Here is a 23469-nt window from a genome sequence, read left to right as displayed (position 1 = left end):
AACACAGATTCCCTCCTATGCCCACTGAGCCACGACAATCACCTGGCAGCCACTGGCCCTTTCCTGCGTCCTTCAATAATGCCAAGGTCGTCTTCTGCTCAGTGCCTCTGCATTTTTCTGTCTTGAACAATAGGCCTACCCTGCTCTTCCCAAGAATGACTCCTGCCTGTCATCAGGGTTCAACTTAATGTCCTTCTCCTTGGAGAGGCTCTCTGTGACCACCTAAACTAAGACAGTACCCCTGGTCCTTTTCTATACTTTTTTTGTGGTGGCATTTATTACTGTGCAAATAATCCTGTTTCTGTTTCATTTATTATCTGTCCTGCCCACCTAAGTCTCTTGTTCCCTCCACTCCATCTATAGAAAAGGTGATAATGTCGGTATTGCCCCAAGCTCTGAATAACTAGCCCTAGAAAAAGTGCCCAACCCAGAAGAGGCATTCAGATCTGTCAAATAAACGATTCTTGAACCAACTGCAACCAATCCCTGTGCCACGAAGCCTGTGAGAAATCCTGACCCTGAACAACAGTGACAATATATTTTTACCTTCATCGTCCATCCTCCTGCTGAATAAAAGGTAGCTGAAGAATTTAAAGACAATGTATTAGATTGTCAGTTCAAAGGAATAATTCACCTTGAGGACTATTCAATTCCGTATTTGGATTGTGCTCCCTCAGCATCTGCAGACACTGCTGGTATTTTGGAGAAGACTGATCCACACCCAAGACACTCAAGTCATAAGCATCGAGTAAAATGAACCGGAATTTAGGGAATGGCACAAAATGGTAAGCATAATAATCCTCTGAAGGCATAGTCTCAGGATGATGTACAATGTGATCTTCTAGAAACTTCGTGTTAAGTTTGGAGTTTGTTAAGTAGTCTCTGCTGAAGTTGTAGAATTCGTGATTTCCCCACGTATGATGGACTGGGGCTTTCAGCGTTTGGAATGTGCTCATGACAAGTTCTAGTGATTTTTCTGACGCTTTATACTGCGCGTTATAGCCATCGATGATATCTCCCAGTTGCAGTACACAACAGGGTGCGCTGCTTTCTTCATTCCAGTGTTCAATGGCACCCCGTAAGTGAAGAAGACTGTGTCTGTAGTACCTCCGTCTGCTTCCATGGAAATTATAGCCGTCTTCTAAGTCGGCATACTGAATATCTGCTATAACTCCAAAGGAGAAGAGAGGTTCTGAGCTCTCACTCAGGGTTCCAGGATTGGGCTTATCATCCATAACCTCCAAACAAGTTTCTAAATAAACTAAATAAAAGGAAAAAAGATAACTAAGTTATAAACATCCTACCTTTCTAAATGGACTAAAGAAAATGATAAAATGAATATTAAACTTAATAGTTAATCCACTAGGTAGCTTGGTGTAGAGAAAAGTGCACAGGCATTAGAGTCTGATGGTCTTATGTCCAAATTACCAAGTCCTCGAAATGCTTCAGTATTCCCATCTGTAAAATGGATGATAACCTCTATTCTTTAGAAGAGTAACAATTTATAAATACCCTATTAATGAACAGGCATTCTAATTCTAGTAAAGTCAAACTCAAATCTGGTATAATTTGTAATTATTAAGAAATATACAGGGGCCGGCCCAGTGGTGCAGCGGTTAAGTTCGCACGTTCCACTTCTCAGTGGCCCGGGGTTCATCAGTTCGGATCCCGGGTGCGGACATGGCATGCTTGGCACGCCATGCTGTGGCAGCTGTCCCACATATAAAGTAGAGGAAGATGGACATGGATGTTAGCTCAGGGCCAGGCTTCCTCAGGAAGAAAAAAAAGAAAAAAAGAGGAGGACTGGAAGTAGTTAGCTCAGGGCTAATCTTCCTCAAAAAAAGAAAAAGGGGAGGGGGCTGGCCCTGTGGCTGAGTGGTTAAGTTCGAGCGCTCCACTGCAGGCGGCCCAGTGTTTCGCTGGTTCGAGTCCTGGGCGCGGACATGGCACTGCTCATCAAACCACGCTGAGGCAGCGTCCCACATGCCACAACTAGAAGAACCCACAACGAAGAATATACAACTATGTACCAAAGGGCTTTGGGGAGAAAAAATAAAAAATCTTTAAAAAAAAAAGAAATATATACTAGTTTAAACACACACATACGTACACATACATACACATACACACCTTAATCCAGAAACACCAAAATAATGCTATCAAAGGCTCAGGATTTGCGGGGAGGGAAGTTGTATATTACACTCATTCATTGCACTTTTTACATTAGATGCCTGCTATGGGTACTCTGTATCAGGCTGGATCTTTTCTCTTTGTTGGCGGTAGGTCACCTGAAATAACTTCCTCTTATTTTGTATCTGGAATAACAGAGAGAGGCAATTAAGATATGAGAGGAATAATTTTAAACAGGCAAAAAAATCTGGCACAAAAACTATGACACTGATGTGACTATTTTCATTTCTGTGAGTAGTGGTTCCTCGTTCTTCAACAGCTAAATTCTAATTTGAACCAGGTTTTTAATCTGGTTCAAATTAACTCCCCTCCCCTACAACCAAAACAGGAAATATGTAATCTTTTTTTCTTACACATGATTTCTGCCCTGCCTCAGTGGCCAAGAAGAGGTTTAGACTTGAAAAAGCTATTATTTTATTAGACTGATTACAATCTAAATTTAGAATCTCTTAAAAGAGCCAAGAACACTAAGGATTAAAATAAAAATCAAAGACCAAGATCCTAAATTATCAACTATTCTGGTTATAGAGGCTACAGCAATACATTGTGCTGTGGTATCTAGGTTTATTAAAACCTAGTTGTTTCTAAAAATTCATTTGGAATTTCTAAAATTACTTTCAGACTCCTGGTCTCCGGTCATTTGCCCAATGTACTTACTGAGTTCTTTTTAATCCTCTACAGACTTGTGAAATCCTAATTGTCAGTGCTCCTATCAGAGCTGGAGGCCACAACTCCACAACTGACAATAAGGGCCGGACTTCAACATGACTTATTTGAGAATTAGGGGCCTCTTTTTATTCTAAAACTGTTGTCACTAATGGCACATTTTTTATCTAATCCACCCAATTATGAGCTTCAGCTACTTTCCTTTCTTCCTTAATCCAGTTGGGTATAATTAGCTCTAAAACAGGTAAAACAGCACCAGAAAAAGAGAGAGAAATCCTGGAAAATGACTTGGTGTTCTTATACTGGTTTTTCTTCATTTGCTCATTTTGTCCTGCAGGCCCCATCTGAAAATCCTACCAGATACCAAGTCAGTTAGTATGTACGAGGGGTGGCACAGATGAGACATCTGATTGGAAAGCTGAACTCAGATATAATTACAATAAATACAAAACAACTAAGTTAGCTGAAAATCTCTAGTCTTACTAGGTTTCAATATTTGCCATTCCAAACACAGATTAATCAAACCAGAAGATAATTTAGCAAGCGTATCACTGGAATGTTATTACCAAAGCTTAAGAGAAAACTGTTTCTGGGAATGCTTTTATCTCCTGCCAAACAAGCTTGTTCGTTTTTATCTTTAAACTCAGAGACTTTCGGGTGATAGCATGTACTGTGGATCTCCTGGAGGGCATTTAGTCCCAATTAACTTGATCTTCTCCAGTAGACAGCTGTTATTTTGGTCTCCCCAGCATTCATTTCCTGTCTTCTGGTAACAGCCCCCTGTCTCTTCAGGCATCCACCCAATTCCTCATTCTTGGTTCATATGGTTTGACCTCTACCCACTGGCTGAGGAAGGAGAGAGGGAGACATGCAACCCAGAGCAGGCCTATAAAAGCCCAGTTTCTCCCTGGTTAGTTAGGGGTAGGCATATAAACAAGCAGGGTCAATAAGCATCAGCCCTGGGACTTTGGCTGGAACAACTTAGCAAAACTACAGAAAGTACTTCTGCTGAGAACTAAGATAGGAGTTGCTGGGGAAAAGTAAACTGAAAAAAAAAAACAATCTAGAAGGAAGCAAATCTGAATGATGGAAAGATGTCAACTCCTGGAAGCATCAGCTGATTACCTGGATGCACCTGTCCCTTCTAGGACTACCCTCAGTCATTTAGTTATATCAGCCAATAAATACTCCTTTGAGTAAAGCCAAATTGAATTGGCTTTCAGATTTCTGTCCTGTGATACCAAAAGTCCTGTCAGATACACCTTCTAAGGGAACACAGGTCAGTTTAGGGAAACACAAGGGTATACTAAGATTTGCCAACTTTTTAAAGAAACTTACGCAACGTGGAAAGAAGCAGCAAGGGCCACACACTCCAAAACAGTAATGTGTTCTGGGGTAGAAAACAGATCCAAAATACTGAAGAGATATAGCTTTAAAAAATAAGGGTGAGAATAGGGAACATTCAGTTTTATTAAATAAAGAAATTATTCTGAAAAACAGAAACTTAAATTCATACTGGGATCTGTTAAGGAAAAGATAAAAGGCAGGAGAGGAGGACAAGGCCACCTTCAAGGAAAGACAGGATCAGGAGTAAGGCGGGGCAAAATGAACCAAGTGGGCATGGGGCTGACTCTCCTGACTAGTTGAGAGTCTTTTATTTGATGGTTCAGGGAGGTGGCAGGAGCTCAGAAAGATACCTGGTGGACCGAGGGATCAAAAACTCAAAGACACCTCCAGTGGGGAGCCAGAATTAATAAGCATTTCAATGCCACAGAAATTTTTCAAAATACTCCCCATCCTCCACCAAATACACACAAAAATGTGGGTGAGCAGAGGATAACTGTTGAAGCTAGTAAGGGGTACCTGAGGTCTATTCTCGCTCAAAGTTTTTAGTAAACTTTGTTCTGAAAGTTTTGCCTGCACCATTTATAATATGCTAAGTTATCTAAGTTTTAGTTAACAGGTATTATGATGGACTGCTGAAAGCTCTGAAATTGAAGACCTGGAACTCAACTGTAATCCCAGTTTTTCCTAGAGCAAAATAACCCTCACCAGCTGTTGTGAGATTCAACAGAGTTATAAGACACGGTAATCTACTTTGTAAATCATAAAGCACCATATGCATGTTAAGAAAATTATTTTTTAATTACACATCTGACACTACATCTGCCTAGTGAACCTTGAGATAACTGAAACTACTACAACTTTTTATACAACAGAATCATGTAGAAAACTTTACAAGATTTTCTCCAGAAATTCCTACAAAAAGTCATGGTGCAGGATAAGCAGCCAGCATTTTGTGAAAACCACCTTTCATCAAGATTTTTAAGAATAGGAAGAAATACCCAGAGATGGTTACTTGCTGAAAACTTGCTACAAGGTGATACTAATAAAATTTCTGTAATAAGACTGGCAGAAGGCTGAAGTTCCTTTTAGACTATTGTCAAAGGCAAAAACAAGGGTTTGGGGGGTGACAAGTCTGGACATTAGTAAGGGGAGACCATTTCAGGGGAACTACTGCAATAGAGAGGCGCTCAAACCCAAGCCAGAAGACTCTTAGGCAAGCTGTAGGGGAGCCAAGTTTTTATATGCAGAGCCCATATAGGCAGCTGTGGAAAGAGGAACGGGGTGGCTTTGAAACTTCACCAGGCTAAATATTGCCCTAACAGCAAAGGTGAGGCAGGAGATGTCTGTGGCTAGGCACATGGGGCACGAGTCTAGACTGGGGATGAAGCAAACAAGTTGCAGGGCTGGAAAGGTCACACACAGTTCGGCCTACCTGTCCTAGTCAAAACAGCCTCAAGTTATGTCGAGCACAAAATGTCAGCGGCCTTGTCACTACTGAGAGAACAAATATTAGATATTATCTATGTCCTGTCTCTTTCAAGAAATCTAAACTGAAAGAGGGAAAAAACCTCATTTGGTGATCTTGGTGGTTTAATGGTAGTAATAAAAGTGCTAGGTTTACACTAGATAATGTTTCAGATATCTTTTAACACTAAAGTTTCATGGGTCTGTAACCAAAGGCCCTCCAGGACCAGTTCAACAGACCCCATCTCTTATCAACAGAGTGATTAAGAAGTGTCTTTCAGAAAAACTGCAAAGTCAAGTAGCCAGAGCATGCGTAAAAGAAGAAATCGTGACCTGAAACGACCTGGGAACTAAAGATCCTCCTCCCCACAGAACCCAAGGACCGGGACATGACCAGAACTTGAAAGTCGGACTCTTTTATCAGAAGCGAAGGGGTCCCTCACTGAGGAAGATCCAGTATTAAAAGTCCTCCCCCGCTTTACCATAGAAGTTTAGGAACTTCATCATAAATGTTTAAAGCCTTACCATAAATGCTTGAAGCCCACCAATCAAAACCTGTCTCACCAGCATTTCTGCAAGCCAGCCAATTCTCCCTAACCTATTAAATTTCGCCCCAAATCCTGAATTGGGGAGACAGATCTGAGGGCACAAACCCCCTGTCCTCCTGCAGATCAATCTCGCAAAATAAAAGCTGATTTCTCCCCAAAAGCTGATGCCATAATTAAGTGGCTTGTTTATGTGCATCGGGCAGAGAACCCCAATTTTATGCGGTAACAGGTCCATGAAATCAGGCTCAGAGGTGTTGTTAGCAATTCACCCAATGTATAGTTATAAAACCCCTACTTTGAGTCAGGAACTGTTTTAGAAGCTAGCATTTTATTTAATAGTATAAATTTAATATGAAGAGGTATAAAAATGCTTTGATAAATAAAGGGTCAAACTATTAAAAGAATTACTTTGGCAAATAAAATTTAACAGATCAGCTGAAAACACTGAATTCAATTTTAATTTATATGACATGTGTTCAATCAATTAATTTACAATTGAGCAAAGAGATGAACAATAATTTTATATGCTCATTGCCTCAGTACTTCTGTGTCTTTTGTCAATTTAAGGAATAAGTTCTCCCTAGGCAAACAGATACACAGAATTAAGAGAGTAAAAAGATCTTACCCACGGGCAAGTGAAGATAGAAACATTAGTTTGATTAAGAAGATTTAAAGTGCTGAGCAAACATTTACTTTGAGCAGGTATTTCAGAAAATTCCAGCTCAACTTCGAATCAAGAACCATGGGTAATACTCGACTACAACTTTACTGCCTTAAACTGCAGCAGCTTGGCTAATTATGCTGGCTCACAGAAAATACACACGCTCCAGTCCCACAATCATAATCATTTCCTTTTTCTGTATTTTGCAAATCCACCACGGAGGTGAGTAGGGGTTAAGACTGCAGCTACTGAGACAAAAACAGAGGCAGGACAAATGAATGCGAGTTAAACTTTCACAAGGAATGAAAATAAACCCACGAATGCTCTTGGCCTCATTAATATTCTAGGGCTGTAACCAACAAGATAAGCAGTCCCAGAGGAGGAACTCATCAACAAACTTGACATCACAAAACTCAAGGGGGCAGTGGAGTCAGCGAGAGCATTTTAAGAAACTGGGGCCCAGGGAGACTAAGTTAAGGGATGATCTGACGCAGTATATACTACTTCGTCCAGTGCTGTTTTCTATAACTAAGTTACATTATAACCTGGGAACAACTAGAAGCACCAAGCACTTCAGTCATACTTGTCTATCCACCCTCATCACTCAAATTATCCTTATTAGCAATTTTTCTTATTTTAAGTCAAAGACTATATCAAGTGCCACGGATCCGCTTCTATGACAGGCATGCAAAGGCGTTAACAACCTTGCACTTCCATTTGACCGGCCTCCAGACTGGGCTGCACGAGGGGGACAAGGGTGGGGATGGGGGCTTCCCGGCCGGGCGGGTCTCCGGGCGGTGCTGTCTTGTCCTCGAGGCTGGGGATGCCCGGCGGAGCGAGGAGCCGGCTGCAGGCGCCGAAGCCCCGAGCCTCCGACCGGCGCGGGACGTCCCCAGCGCTCAGGACCGCCCGTCCCAGCCGCGCAGCACGGACCTCGAGGCAGCCCCTCCTCGGGGCCCTGCTGCCCATCCCGGACAGCCCGGGCCGCGCAACCCCAACACAACCGCGAGGGACACCTACCGCGCGCCAGCTCCTCGGCCAAGGGCTTCCTGACTACAGGCTAAGCAACCGCGCCACCATCGAGTGGAGCGGAAAGAGCGGCTCCTTCTGACTTCCGGAGGAAGCGGAACCGGCCCCGGAAGTCGGGGGGCGGGCCGAAGGAGGCGCGGTTTCCTATGCTCATGGCGAGTGCGTTGGTAGTACGCGGCTGCATCTTGCAGCTTCCTGGTGGCCGATTGTGGCGTCTCTTGCCCCGCGGACTCGGAATTTGGGGCCCGGCAGAGGGGACCGCCAGGGTCTTGCTGAGGCAACTCTGCGCGCGGCGAAAGGAGGCATGGCGGGCCTCGGGGATCGCTGGCAGCTGCCTGGGAAGCCGCCAGTTCACGGCGAGACCGCCCCCGCCGGGCTCGTCGGGGCCGGGGCCGGAGGGCCGCAGAGACCCCACGCGCCCCTCGCAACCCGGGGTGAGTGCACACCTGGAGCCCTTCCTCCGCTCGTCGTGGTTGTGGGGCAGGCCTGTGGCCTTCCCATGCGACTTAGTCATAACCTCTGAAACCTCTCTGCCTGGCCGGAAATTGCCCTCAGCTCCGCCGGCTTGCCTGGGTCACAGTGTCTCCTCTCGTCTCCCTTGGTTTGTCGGTCGTCCCAGCCGTAAAGAGAGGACTTGAGTCTCTCCACGTGGTTAGATACCCCGGCTTGGGTTTTACTTAGCTTTTGCGCCAAAAAGTTAAGTTTCACGATTTCTTAGGGGGTCTCAACCTAAAGTTTACCGTGATTGAGGAGTCAGAGCATTTTTATGATTTCTGTCTCTGGAATCTGTCTTCAGAGGTTCGGTGTATATTTTGAAATTGAGCAAAATGTGGGTCATAGTTGCATGCTGGTTATGCCTTCTTTGGTTTCTCTCGGGTTCTAGTTCTGACCCAAAAAACTTAAGAGCCACTGCCTTCTAGTGATAGGTGATGGAAGTGGTTTTTGGAGGTGGGGGAAGGTTAATGAGTTGGGCCTAGGTGGTCGACATCCTGCCTTGGGACTTGAAAGGGAGTACAAAGAAATAACTTCATGCAATTTGCAAGAAGCTCCGCATTTAGATCTCCTCTACTTTGGTTTTGTTACTTCTGGAAGCCAGAGTTAGTTTAACCTCCCAGATTTTATTTGGTTTATTTATGTTCTCAACATCGGCACAAGCAGATAATTAACAGGTTTTAAATCAGCAGTTGGGATCAGGGTGACACGTAGTAACATGTAATAACTTGAGCTTTGGGTCGTTTTTTCACCTGAAAAGAAATCGACTCAGGGAACTTTCCCTTGGCAATAAGTGCCTTTGTAATTGTGTTAGGAGCCCAGATGCAACTGCAGCCACAGAAGCTTTCAGTATTTTCTCATCCCAAAGTAACATGAAGCAGTCTACACGGTTAACAAGATCAAGGCCTGTGTGTGTATATTAGAAACTAGTATAATAAATGTCGTATGATTAAATGTTTGCATCTTACTAGAATTTTTATTTTTGAATTCTGCCCCAGTAGCCTGTTTCCTGGAAATCCTTAGCAGTCACATTCGCTATTGGAGGAGCCTTATTGGCTGGAATGAAGTACTTCAAGAAAGAAAAGACAGAGAGTAAGTGGATAGCATCTGGTCAGCCCTGAATAAAATACTTCCTGCTATGGACTAACGTCTTTTTTGTTTTTTTGTTTCTAAACTATTTATCTTCAAATAATTTTAGATTAATACAAGAGTTGTAAAGATGGCATGGAGAGTTCCCGTATACCTTTCACCTAGCTTCCCCAAATGTTAACATTTTATATAACCATGGCTCATTTATCAAAACTAAGAAATTAAAATTGGTACAATACTATTCATGAAACTGCAAACTTTATTTGGCTTTCACCTGTTTTTCCATTGTCTTTTATCTGTTCCAGGATACAATCCAGGATACCACGGTCTAACAATATGAAAAGACTTATTGTGGGCAGAGTTGAATGTGGGTAGTATGAAGTCCAGAGGGTACAAAGATGACTGAGACGCAGTCCAGCCACCAAGGTGCACATAGCAGGGAAAGAGATACAGAAGTAAAGGGTTTCACTAGATGAGTTTCTGCCAAGCCAGAGAGAAGTTCAGGGTGCTCTGAGGGCCACAGGCAGGCTCAACCCTTACTGCAAACTACTGAGTATCAGAGGGAAAGGCCAGAGGCTGACCATGGATGATGGAGAGAGAGAGAGCAAGAACCGGGGCGGGCAATGCCAGGAACTGCACAGGATTAGCACTTAAAGTACTTAGAAATTGTGTACAAGAACTTTATAGTTTAGTGAATATTCCAGGACTTTTAACATTTGGTTTAGAAGTTTCCAGTAAATCTTTAAAGTATTGCTTAAATCTGTTCTGATTCTTTACTTTAGTCTCTTTTGATGCCATTATATAAATGGTAATGTTTAAATCTGGGAGTGAGAATTCATAGGCTTTAGAACCTTAGCCACCATAGGATCCATACTGATAGATAGACATATTTCTTTTGTATAACAAGCAATGTTTTATTGATAGGATTTTCATATTTTAATAAGCAGTGAAGTTCCCTTAGTTTCACAATGAAATACAGCTGAGAAGCTAGCAAAGTAGTGGTAGAGACAATTCTAGAAAATGCAAGCTTCTTTTGACTTTGGTTTGGAATTTCACCTGCAATTAATAACATTTTATTTTATTAAAAAATGTATTATGAAACAACATTAAAAGTGTTTGTAAATTTGCTGACATGATGCCTCATCATCTCCAAATACTGGATTGTGTATTTCTTACAAACAAGGACATTCTCCAACATAACCACAGTACAACCCTCAAAATAAGAAAATTAACATTGATAATGTTAGTACCGTTCGATCTTCAGACCTCATTCGTTTTTCAACTTGATGCCCTTTATTATAGCACAAGGATCCAGTTCAAAACCACACCATACCCAATTATTGTCTCTCTAGCCTCCTTCAATCTGTAACGGTTTTTCAGTCTTTATCTGACTTTCATGACCTTGACAACTTTCAATATTATAGGCCACTTATTTTGTAGAATGTCCCTTAGTTCGGGTTTGTCCGATGTTTCCTCATGATTAGATTCAGGTTATGTTCTTTTGGCAGGAATGTCACAAAAGTGATGCTGTGTTCTCATTGCACCTCTTCAGGTGCCACATGATTTCACTTTATCCCATTGCTGATAATGTTCAGTTTGATCATTTGATTAAGGTGCTATCTGTCAGGCTTCTCTACGGAAAATGTAGGTAATATGTATTTTTGGATGTATATTTACATATGTAAACATTCTGTTCCACATCAAACTCTCAGTTCATTTATTTATATCAGTATGGACTCATGCTTTCCTATATAGTCAATGAGTTGTAATCCATTGTTCTCTTTATTTATTTATTTATTTTGTGGAAGATTAGTCCCGAGCTAACATCCACTGCCAGTCCTCGTTTTGCTGAGGAAGATTGGCCCTGAGTTAACATCTAGGCCCATCTTCCTCTACTTTATATGTGGGAGGCCTGCCACAGCATGGCTTGATAAGCCATGGGTAGCTCGACACCCGGGATTGGAACCGGCGAACCCCTGGCCGCCAAAGCAGTGTGTGCGAACTTAACCACTATGTCACCCTGCCAGACCCCTGTTGTTCTCTTTATTTTGATGCTCAAATTGTCCCACATTGGTTAATGGGGGCCTTATTGAGCAGGCTTCTGTTTCTTTTTGACATGTCTCCAGTATTCTTTGAGTTCTTTCTTAATTCTCACACAGCAAGATGTTTCAGGCTCATCTTAGACTCTTTCTGCCCCAGCCCTGAAATCAGCCATTTCTCTAAAAAACCTGTTTCCTTTTAGTGGAGGATGATATTTAGAAGTCAGGATATGAACTTTTTGCTGTTGGGGTGTGTCTTCCCAGGTCCTGTCAGCGGCCAGAGTTAGGAAAGATGTATGTATGTGTTTCTATATCTGTATACATTGACACCATAAGTTCACCGCATCTCCAGTTTCTTTCTGATACTGTAAGGTTTATTCTAGTTTCTCTTTCTGTCATTCTAACACCTTTTCCATTTATAACTCTCTTTGTTTTTAGTATGTTTACTTATTTGATCAATCCCCCATATGTAACTGAGGTCGCATCACTGCCCTCCCTTCCCCATGCTGCTGCCTTCTTTGGCACTCTCAGGCCCGGACTCCCAATGCGGGCCACCCACCTTGCCCACTTGGGCTCAGACAATGTGCTCTGCTGTACCCTTTCCCCCACCCCCATTGTGGCCACACCTAATGGCTTAGGACCGAATTGTTCTGGAAGAGAAAGAAATATTTTTACCATTTTCTTTTCTTATAGTCCTTACTACATACCATAGCATTTGATTTTGTTCTACTGTTTTATGCTTATTTTTCTTAAAACGTTTTTTAAAGTTCTTGAAAACTGAGACTGTTTCTTCCACATTTTGTACCCTCACAGTCATTATTATAGTACAGACCCTGTATCAGGCATTTGAGTATCTGTGGTTAGATTGACTTTTTTTTTTTTTTTTTTTTTGGTGTGTGTGTGTGTGTCTAAGAGCTGGAGAAGCAACGGCAGCGAAGCATCGGAAAACCTTTACTTGGGGGCCCGTTTTCCCTCACAACTCATACTGGAGAGTCCAAAACTGATAAGGACTACCTGGGTCAGTGGGTATTGATTTATTTTGGTTTCACTCATTGCCCTGATGTCTGTCCAGAAGAACTAGAAAAAATGATTCAAGTCGTGGATGAAATAGGTAAGTGCCATCACTTGCTATAAAAATTATCTGTTTACTTAATGTTACTATGCTTTTCACATCCTTATGGTACTGATGGAGGAGGGTTGTAATTATCTGGTTTATGAGAACATAAAATCTCAGCATTAGGCTTGTTTGTTGCTTTGATTCCCATGATTCCATGCTTATTCTCCACCAAAAGAAGCTTATTTTGATGCCAAATGTTAGATTGCTTAAAAATATCAGTGTGGTCTGGGTTTCCCTTAACTCTGCTTTGTGTCCCTCCCTTTACTGTGGCCTCCCATCACTGACACTGCCATTGCCTTTTCCCTGGTAACTGATGGTTAAGCTGGGAAATCTGTGGTATGGTCTGTGATGTGCAGTTGGTGGCATTTATTAGTACCAATGAAAAGGGTACTGTCCTTCTTAAAATGAGTTGTTCCAGGGTATTCAGTCCTTGTTAATAGTTTGCCTTGCCCTTGAGATACGATGGGGGGTTGGGAGGGGACTGCAAACGTTGGATTGGATTAGGAGAGAAGATAGTCACGTGGTGTGATCTGGGTAACAACGTGTGCACTGGTGCAGGTATTCGGTAGGATATACATCTGATTTCACCACAGGTAATACATAGATCTGCTTCTCTGGGAGGCCATCCCATCCTCCTCCCCGTCCGCTCCATGCCAGTGTTAGATGTTCCTCCTTGTTTCCTTAACACCTGCTGTAGCACTTACTACACTCTACTGTAGTTGCTGGTTGTCTTTGTCTTTTCCGTTAGAGTTTGAATACGGACTAATGAGATAGTATTCCTCCTTTCTTTCAGACAGTATTCCAACTCTGCCAGATTTAACTCCACTTTTCATCACTATTGACCCAGAGAGGGACACAAAAGAAGCCATTGCAAATTATGTGAAAGGTGTGTTTTATTAATAATACTTTACATCTGTTTACCTCTTATAGTTCTTGAAAGATCAGCTTACTTGAATCTTACAATGTCTTATGAAATATCGAGGACAAATGGTATTATCACCAATTTTACAGACGAATAAAAAGATGAGGCTCCGAGTTGTCGCTGTGGCTAATAGGTAAATAAATAAGAAACAAGTTTCTCAGTGCCTGGTGCAGGACTCTTACTGTTTTGTCACAGGAAGGCTTGAACTTGGCCTTCACATATCAACAAAGTTCGCAGAGACTTGAATTGAAAATAAGGCCAGCTTCTAATTCCAGCTCTGTACATCATTCTCTCCTTTGTAAAATTAGGATAAACATACATTCCGATAGTATGTACGTTGGGAGATTAAAGATGAATTGTTTAATGTAAACTTATTTTGAATTCATAGGACATATTTTATAAATTCAAAACATTTATTATGACACATTTATGACTTTTAATGGAAGAATTTCAATTCAAACACCTGAACGTGCCAGCTAAAACTATTAGAAAGTACTTATAAAGGCTGTAAATTATGGTAGAATTAAGGTTGAATACTTAGGTTCTGATGAGCTTAGGTAAGTTGCTTAGTTTCTGTGGATTCAAGTTTCTTCAGCTGAAAAATGTAATGAGAATAAAAATTGATCAGATATGTTTTGTTATACTAGTGTCTGGAACGTGGGGGCTTAAAGATCAGGAATTTAAATTTTAATTATGGTGAAATTGATTTTGAGCTACTGGTCAGAAAGATAATGAATAGTTTTATATTTATTTTTGTTATATGACACATTCTAATGCATATCCTCTAAAACTTTGAGGTTATTTAAAAATGTGTTCTCTGAAGGACCTGCTATATATTTTTATTATTTAACAGATTTATTGAGATATAATTGATATCCAGTGAAGTGTATGTATTTAACGGTGTACAGTGTGTTACCGTTTGATGCATGTGCACTTGTGAAACCATCACCACAGTCAAAATGAACACTTCATCCCCCCAGCACTTTCCTCGTCCCTGTCCCTCGTTCCTCCCTCCCCTTCACCCACCTCCTGTCTCCAGGCACCACTGCTCTGCTTTCTGTCAATGTAGATTAGTTTGTATTTTCTAGAAGTTTATGTAAATAGAATTATACACGATGTACTCTTTTTTTTTGAGTGGCTTCTTTCAGCATAATTATTTTGAGATTCATCCATGTTGTAGCATTATCAATAGTTCATTTCTTTTTATTGCTGAGTGGTATTCCACTGACGGACGTTGGAATTATTTCCAGTTTGGGGCTATTACAAATAAAGCTCCCAATATGCAAGTCTTTGTATGGGCACATGCTTTCATTTCTCTTGACCTAGGAGTGGAGTGGCTGGATCATGTGGTAGGTGCATGTTTAACTTTTTAAGAAACTGACAGACTGTTTTCCAAAGTGGTTGTACTTTTTTGCATTCCCACTAGCAGTGTATGAGAGTTCCAGCTCCTCTCCGTCCTCACCACGCTTGATATGGTCAGTTGTTTTCATGGTAACCACTTCAGTAGGTGTTTAATTGTATCTCCTGGTGGATTTATTATGCGTTTCCCTAATGACTGTTAACGTAAGCATCTTTTCATGCTCTTATTTGCCATCTGTGTGTCTTCTTTGGTGTGAAGTGTCTCTTCACGTGTTTTGCCCATTTTTATGAGGCTGTTTTATTTTTTAAATTTTTTGCTGAGAAAGATTCTCCCTGAGCTAACGTCTGTGCTACTCATCCTCTATTTTTTATGTAGGTCACTGCCACAGCATGGCTGACGAATGCTGTAGGTCTGCTCCTGGGATCCGAACCCAGGCTGCCAAAGTGGAGCACATTGAACTTAACCACTAGGCCATGGGGTCGGCCCCTTTTTCTTTTTATTTATTTGTTTATTGTTTGTATTCCTGATCAAGTCTTTTTATCAGGTGTGTGATTTGCAAGTATTTTCTCCCAGTCTCTGGCTTGTCATTTCAGTCTCTTGCCAATGTGTTTTGTAGATAATTCTTTCAGTTTCATGTGTAAGAAATCTTTGCCTAACCCAAGGTTATAAAAGTTTATGTTTTCTCCTTGAAGTTTTAGAATTTTCGTTCTATCTTTAAGCAGAATGTATGTCCACAGTTTGCAGGTTTGGCAGACACTTAAATAGCATAGTTATTTCCCAAAGCAGTAAAAAGCAGGTATAACTCATTGGATGATAAACAATCCCCAATTTAAATGTGTGTTATATTGGCAGTTATTTTTCACCACGTATTAACCAAATTCTAAATATCCCCAAATAAGTAGACATCTGAGTTCCTATACCTAGCTGAGATACCAAATCCTTATGGTAATATTCTTCAGCAGCACATACATAGAGTGATTGGTGTGTGATCATTACTAGTTACATTTGGGGGGTATTTAAAAATATTTAAGTTGGTATTTAGAAAATTATATCAATTTCAAAAATTAAAGAAAAGGTTTGGGTGTGCAACTAATTCAGGCTTCATTCACCTTTCGCTTTATTTACTCATACAGTAAAAAAGAAAGACAAGCCATCTTGCTTTTTCAGTATCTGGACAATTTTTCAATTTAGATTGAATTAGTCCAAGGAATGAAAATAGGTTTTCTCTACCTTTGGAAGATGGTACTGCTGTTAAATGTTGGGCTCTCATCTCAGTATCCTGATGAATCCAGGTGTTTTAAGTGACTTCCACCAGCTCACTTAACATAAATTACAAAAACTTAACAGCAAATACATGCTTTGAGATTATTTGCTGGAAAGTGAGATACAGATATTTTGACCTGGTATGAACTAATTGTGAAGCAGACTTTTTTCTCCTATGATTCAATGAAAAACAGTAGTGCTTAATTCATGATGATAACTTTAAATTTCAACATATCTCAGAACTACGTCTAATTATTTAAAAACAACTAATTAATAAAAAATATGATTTAAATAATTAGAATATATTCTCTCCGTATCTTCCTAGATAATCATGAAAGGATTTGACTTTTATATTATGAAGAAACAGCTTTTGGTTTCATTGATTTCTCTCTATTAATTTTTCTTTTCAGTTTCATTGATTTCTGTTCATATTCTTTTCTCTTGCTTGCTTTGGATTTAATTTGCTTTTTTCTAGTTTCCTAAGGGGGAAACCTAGATTATTGATTTTAGATCTTTCTTTTTTAATATATGCATTCAGTGCTACAAATTTCCCTCTAAACACTGTTTTCACTGCACCCCACAAATTTTGATAAGTTGTCTTTTCATTTTCATTTAGTTCAAAATATTTTTTAACTTCTCTTGAAATTTCTTTTTTAATGGTGTTTAATCTACGTGTTTTAGGATTTTCCAGATGTCTTTCTGTTATTGATTTCTAGTTTAATTCCGTTGTGGTCTGAGAGCGTACACTGTGTTATTTCCATTCTTTTAAATTTGTGAAGGTGTGTTTTATGGCCTTGGAGAATGTGACTTATGTATTACAAAGGAGTATTGTTCTGTGTGAATTTCTTTTCTTTTGAATCGTGAGGAATTATTTAGGAACTCACAGGAAGAAACTGGCAATAGGGCTGCTTTATAACTCATACTGGTTTTTGAACTAAGGATGGTGATTTTGCTTGGTTCTCATTTTTCATTGTCTTTCTCATTTTTTATTTAGAATTTTCTCCCAAACTGATTGGTTTGACTGGCACAAAAGAAGAGATTGACCAAGTGGCCAGGGCATACAGAGTATATTACAGCCCTGGTCCCAAGGACGAAGATGAAGACTACATAGTAAGTAAATGCTCAGGCTTCAGCCCATGGCCGGTTCCCAGGTCCCAGACATTCATACAGCTTTAGGTGACCGCTGGCTTCAGAGATGAAAGAATACCTGAGATTATTGAAAATTCCTTAGGAATTATAGATGCTTTAAAGGATAGTAGAAGTATAATTTTTTTTAAGGATATTTGTTTAATTTATATTCACTCTTATAGTTTAATTGCCTGCTTTTCTTTTCTAGTGGTACATAAAATTACGGCACAGTATAAAATGAGTGGTATCTTAGATTCAGTAGAATATAATACTCGGGTACCATGTTGGAAATAAAGAGACACACTGGGGACAAACAAATTGTGTCCCCAGTGAAGAGGTGTAAGAAATGTGTTCCTTTTGAGAAGCAGTGTTAGGCCACAGTGAATTGCATTTTGGGGTAGAGTGAATAAGACTTCATTCTGTGCCATGACCAGTTCCCAGTAGCGATGTGCAGAGGGGACATCTCACTGTGATGCTTGGTCTCCACGGCCCACTGTGACTTCTCCATCGCCTTTAAACCTGGAACACATGTGCCCCTGTAGCCTATGGCCTACATTAAAGGCAGGCTTCTGGTCCCTTTGCTTTAAGACCACGCAGTAATCTTATTTTCCAGTTCTGGTGCCTTAGAGAGTTAGGGAAACTTGGATTCATGGGAGAAAAAGATGAGAAAAATTAGCATTTTTCCTTAAGCCCTAAGGTTAAGAAAAGTGGGGGACCCTACTGTGGTTTCCTCTTGTTGCACCAGCAGTATGAGAAGAATGAGAGAAGAGCAGAGGGGAGCAATGGCTGAGAGAGGGAGCCATGGAAAAAGAACTTTTCAGACTTCTTCACCCTTTGTATACAAGAAAGTTATATTAACTGGTTTTAAGTTTAACTTATGATAGTGGGAGCAGGTGAGCTGATCAGTCTGACGTCGGTGTTAAATGAGTTTTATTAAATTGTTTAAATATATATGATTGTAAATTAGGTAACACTCCTTAGTCTTTAGTCTTATGAGCTTATAGCTTGTCATTCTAAGGTCAAAAAGAGGTTTTACAAATAAAACCAAACAACCTATAAAATTCAAGTAAAACTTTCAGTTAATGTAGGGCGAGGCACTTGCGTGAAGCCAGAGCGCTGCTCACCACGAGAACGTGCTTTGGGCCGGCTGTTCTCAGACACCCAACTGTACCACCACCTGCCCCTCGGGTTTTCTTATTTAAAATATTTTGAAACCTTTAATCGTGTAGTCTACCTTGACTGTTTGGTCTTGACTCAGCAAGAATATATCATTTTCTTGTTGTCTGCCTGTAACCAGTAGTGTACAGCCAGGTGCCAGTAAGCTCATAAACACAGGTTTGGGCACTGAGATTTGGAGTCAGTTAAAAAGTAGTCATGCACATAATCCAGAATATAGACATTAATTTTTTTAATCTTAAAATACAAATATTTAAGTCTTATGAAGACTTCTTGGACCCTCTGGAATACATCCTAGACGCCATTTTGAGAAATACTGGTCTGCTACCAGAAGAATTTGGTAAGAATCAATGAGTTCACTGCTGTACATTTGCTAAATGAACCAATAGGGGGAGACACTCTCCAGCCTCTTGGGTTTTGCATTAGTGTGACTTCTATCCCTTGAGGTCACAGATTCTCATCCACAAGATGGTATGGGCAATTTCTTTTAAGATGTAAGGACCTGCGGGGAGTGAGAGAGTGCCTTCAAGGTTGAGATGTAATGCTGTGAGGTTTTCTTAATCTCAGGCAACAGCAGCAAAAGGGAGGCTTCTTGCTTTTGAATGCTAGTAGAATCCTCAGACTGGTAGTTTATGTGAACTGGGCCTGCCAAACCTGGAGGACTTCATGAAAGCTAAATGCACATGTCACTGCATTATATGTAGAGTGCATTATTTTGTAAGTATTAATTAGAAAACAATTCTAAAAAAATACAAATGGCTTTCAAACTTAAGAACAGATGTTCAGTTTCACTCATAATAAAAGAAATGTGAATTATGTAATGTGATGCCATTTTTCACCTGTTAGATCAGCAAAAGTCAAAAGTTTGAAATATATTGTCAAAATGTAATTTGGGAAAAGAGGAGATTACACTGTTGGAGTGAAGTGGAACAACAGACACATTGATGCACTGTACGTAGGAATTAAATTGATACACACTCTTCAGAGGGCAGTTTGTCCGTATCTTACCAACACTTAAAGTGGACTGCTTGTCAGCTTAGAGATCCTACTTTTTGGAATTTGCCCTGCAGCTATACCCTACAGCATTGTTTGTAAAAAGACTGAAAACCAAGCAGACATTTCTCAAAGGACTATTATGCATGTACTGATAAAGAACAATATCCAACATATTGTTAAATGAGAAAACAAGTATAGTATATACTTCTGTAACTTCTGTTTAAAAAGAAATAGATGGAGGTGGTAAAGGAAATCAGTAGATGTACACATACTAATAAATGCAAAGAATTTCTCTGGAAGAATATAGAAGGAGCTGGTGGCAGAGGTTCCCTCTGAGGAAGAGAACTGAGAAACCCTGGGAATCTGAAAGAGGGGAAAGACTTTCATTGTATAAGTTTACTGCATATTCTTTTTGTTTTTTATGTGCATTTTTTACCTTTTCAAAAAATAAAAATTTTAAATAGAACTTGCACATTAGAAAAACTGGATGGTTCTCCCGTAGAATTCCAATAGAGGTGGTGGCAAAATGGGGATATGAAAAGATTGTGGACTTGAGAATTGAGCAGATCTGGGTTCTAAGCTTAGGTCTGGGACTTACTAATTAGGTGACTTATGTCTGTGTAGCTTAAACTGTTTTGTGGGTTGTAAAGGAGTATGACACCTGCTTCCTGGGTTGAGGTGACACATGGAAGAGCCTGTCAGTAAACGCTAGTGTTCTTTTTCTGTACTAGGATCTCTGAGAACATTAAGGCACTCTGTATTAGAAACAGATGGACATTTGCTCTGCCCACAGCCCAAATGAACATTGAGACCTGGCCACTGATGAGTTTGACAGATAGGGATAGAACAGTATTTTTATTACGTACTAGAAAGTCATTTATATTAAGAATACTCATAAAATAAGTCCAACATTGGAATTCTGTTTTTGAAGGGAGAGAGAGAACAGGGAAGAGAAAGAATAGAAAAAAGGAAGAAATAGGGAGAGAGAGAGGTGTAAGCTGCAGGGTATGGTTTGGAGAGCCATCAGGAGACCTGATTGTGACTCTGTATCAAATGTGTGGCGAGACAGACATAGATCCCCTCTCCTACCCCTGCAGTAAATTCTTCCAAGATGCACAAAGTCGCCAGCTGTTTGAGCCCTTTGGTGTACATTCTTTCCTTATGTGAGTGGGCAAGTGGCTCTTTCCATTAGCTATCTCCTTATGAATGTGTGTGTATAAAGAAATGACCTCATAGCCGTATGATGTGTGTTTGGGTATATTTGAGGGTGTCTCCAGTTTGGTATGTGTGATCACATTCCTGTCTTGTTGTCTTGCCAAATAGCAATCAAGTCTGCAGTAAATTCCAAGGACTGTTAAGTGCCAAGTCTTCTGCTCATTCACAAGTGGATTTTTTGGAGGCACATAACTGAAAAAAATTTGATGACTAATCTAAACTTAAGATAGAGCTAGGAGTGTTTTAAGAACTTTGCCAGGAAAATGGATAATGGATTTAAGATGAGTCCTGGGAGGCGTAGCATTTATGGCTCCTGAGGAGTTTCCAGGTCATTTCCTTCAGGCAGTATTGTTCAGTGTAGTATAAAAATTTCCCAGGGGAAAAAACCATTTGTTTTCATGTGTCCATTTGAATCACTAATATCAGGACTAAGTACTGTGGTAAAATTTATAAGTTACATATTTAGTGGTTAGATTTCTTCTCATAAAATGTGGTAAACAGAATTTAGGTACTAATGAATGATAACCAGTTTTTCTTGAAACTTGAAGGAATACACCCAAGAACTTTTTATTAAAAAAAGTAATTTCTCACCAACATTTTTAATTCTGTGTGACATGTCTTTACAATCTGGCTAAGGGGTTAGATGAAGTATTTCACTGAGAAATGTAAGCTCTCTCCAAGTCAGCCTGTTGTTCCACAAGCCTTGACTGTTTCAGGAAGGCCAGCAGCAGCCGTTTCATACAAATGGGTTCTTTTCTCAGGGATTATGTAGATGAGTATGTTAAGGAGTGAACCGAAAGAATTCTAGGTTCTAGCTGATGTATCAAACAATAGTCAGTGCAGATTTCTGGAACATAAAAGATTTTAGATAATTTGCCACTGAATTACAGGCTTAGGCCTGTAAGAGTAATAGATGTTACAAAGGTTATTTAACCATTAATGTGAAGTTCTCTTATCCTGCAGTATTTATACAGTAAGATAAGCAACTTATTTTGGTAATCCTCTTGTCATCTCCACCCCACCCCTGTTCTCTGCAGGTGGATCATACAATAATAATGTACTTGATTGGACCAAATGGTGAGTTTCTAGATTATTTTGGCCAGAACAAGAAGAATGCAGAAATAGCTGGTTCAATTGCTGCGCACATGAGGGAACACAGGAAAAAGAGCTAGCCAAAGCAGCGGTGCCGGGCGCAGTGTTCCCCTGCTGAAGAGGAAGGAAGCTTTGTCTCCCATGGTAACCAATATCTGTTTATATGTATGTATATAAAGGTGTAACCCACAGAATGGCCTTCATACCGTGAGAACATCTGTATTTTGCACAGGACATGTTACCCTTGGCTTCAGCCGAGATAGATTCTTGGAACTGTAAAGATTGCAACTAAAAGACTTCCAAATAGTCACCTTGAGACCAGTGGACCAAGTCAATGTGAAGCCAGAGGAGTGGACCTCAGGGAAGGATACAGCCGGGAGAGGCACAGCTGGTGCCTTTCCTCACGGGAACAGGGCCCTCTGATCGGCGTTGCTACCTCTGCAGGGTGTGGGGCTGAATTTCCAGGAGGAGTGTAATTTCCATAGTGCCTTTGCTTTCCTCTTCGAGTTCTTGGTAGCTGATACCAGTCACATTAGGCTCTCTGGCATTCATAGTTAATCTTTAGACTTGAAAGACTTTATGAATCTTTAATTCATAGTTAATAAGTACAGTCTTCCTTGTTACTGAATATCACTGTCAGGTTTGCATGATGTTTCCCGTCAGCAGGTGCCAATCTTACTAATGAAGAGGAAATCTATTGTTTGGGGAAAACCATCAGATCAGTTTCTCTGGCATCTTTTATGTGATTTTTATCTAAATGACATGCCAGGTTTCCAGTGACATACCAAATGGATATAAGAGGATATTGGTCATGAGTGTGATGCAGAGTACTTTTCTGCCTCTACTAGACTGCACTGTGTATGAAATAAAGGCATATTCAGTTTTGCAACTCAGACAAGCATGACCTTTCTTGTGGATGAAGAGTGGGTGCGTAGATGGCAGGACACAGCTCTCAGGGCAAGACTCACAGACTCAAGTGGGTGGGAAGGTGGGTGCTTGTTGAAGTACAAGTTCCAGAGCCCAGAGCTGGATTCACTGAGTCTCAGTGAGGTAGGATACAGAGACCTGCATTCATAGCAGACATCCCAGGTGCCTCAGATGCTGGCGGCCTGGGGACACACACCTTGAGAAACTGTTTTATGAGGAAACAAGGTTTTGTTCTGGAGTTGACCCATCTTCTGGTGTGTCAGTTGACAAAGTGATGTGCACATAATTAGCCATTCAGGAAAATGATTGTCGAGTGATGGAATGAATCTCGGCTTTTATTCCTGAATTTCACTTCTCTCGGTTCCTGGGCTTGACTACACCTTTTCCCCCTGAAGCTGCTGCCCGGGGCAGAGTTCTCTGAAAGTCGGTCAGTAGATCCTAACGCACAGGTGTAGTGCCTGGTGAGACACAGATTCTCTGCACATCTGTTATGTTTTACATGTACGTGTTACAGGCCTATCTTTTGGTTTTTAAATTCTCTTCTCAATACTTACGTTAAACCCACTCTAAATACATATGTCAAAGTATGTGAAAGATAAAAATCATAAACTGTAGCGGTTATGGGCTGAATCCTGTCCCCCATTGTCCATATGTTGAAGTCCTACCCCCTAGTACCTAAAAATGTGACTGTATTTGGAGATACGGTCTTTAAAGTGGTAATTAAGTTAAAACAAGGCCCTTAGATTGG

At 40.5% G+C, this 23469-nt stretch overlaps 2 protein-coding genes across 9 annotated transcripts in view; one reads left to right on the top strand and one right to left on the bottom strand.

The window, feature by feature from the left end:
• Nucleotides 1-8068, bottom strand: part of ADPRM (ADP-ribose/CDP-alcohol diphosphatase, manganese dependent) — a 38694-nt gene extending 30626 nt beyond the window's left edge. For 3 of the 8 annotated variants that reach the window (XM_070563431.1, XM_008529529.2, XM_070563428.1), the window contains exons 1-3: nucleotides 7897-8020; nucleotides 2131-2315; nucleotides 635-1261 (exon numbers count right to left, since the gene is read on the bottom strand). In XM_070563431.1, the coding sequence (XP_070419532.1) occupies nucleotides 635-1235 (601 nt within the window). In that variant the 5' untranslated portion in view covers nucleotides 1236-1261; nucleotides 2131-2315; nucleotides 7897-8020. The other 5 variants (XM_070563426.1, XM_070563427.1, XM_070563430.1 and 2 more) reach the window with 5 other exon arrangements.
• On the top strand, nucleotides 7992-22683 carry SCO1 (synthesis of cytochrome C oxidase 1). The gene is made up of 6 exons (XM_070563433.1): nucleotides 7992-8339; nucleotides 9399-9489; nucleotides 12439-12636; nucleotides 13436-13528; nucleotides 17182-17297; nucleotides 21740-22683. The coding sequence occupies exons 1-6, from the start codon at nucleotides 8052-8054 to the stop codon at nucleotides 21872-21874; spliced, it is 921 nt and encodes a 306-aa protein (XP_070419534.1). The 5' UTR covers nucleotides 7992-8051; the 3' UTR covers nucleotides 21875-22683.
• Nucleotides 22684-23469: the final 786 nt, after the last annotated feature.

This window comes from Equus przewalskii, chromosome 10 (genome assembly GCF_037783145.1).
Source record: "Equus przewalskii isolate Varuska chromosome 10, EquPr2, whole genome shotgun sequence".
NCBI lineage: Eukaryota > Metazoa > Chordata > Mammalia > Perissodactyla > Equidae > Equus > Equus przewalskii.
The sequence above is the reverse complement of the archived record's forward strand: the minus strand, read 5'-3'. Positions and strand labels throughout refer to the sequence as shown.

What these genes read in the sequence shown, in the direction of transcription:
- SCO1 (XM_070563433.1), top strand. Translation starts at nt 8,052, where the DNA reads ATGCTCATGGCGAGTGCGTTGGTAGTACGCGGCTGCATCTTGCAGCTT. An exon ending in CGCGCCCCTCGCAACCCGGG is followed by an intron (nt 8,340 to 9,398) that starts GTGAGTGCACAC and finishes CTGCCCCAGTAG; the next exon opens with CCTGTTTCCTGGAAATCCTT. An exon ending in CATTGCAAATTATGTGAAAG is followed by an intron (nt 13,529 to 17,181) that starts GTGTGTTTTATT and finishes TTTTTTATTTAG; the next exon opens with AATTTTCTCCCAAACTGATT.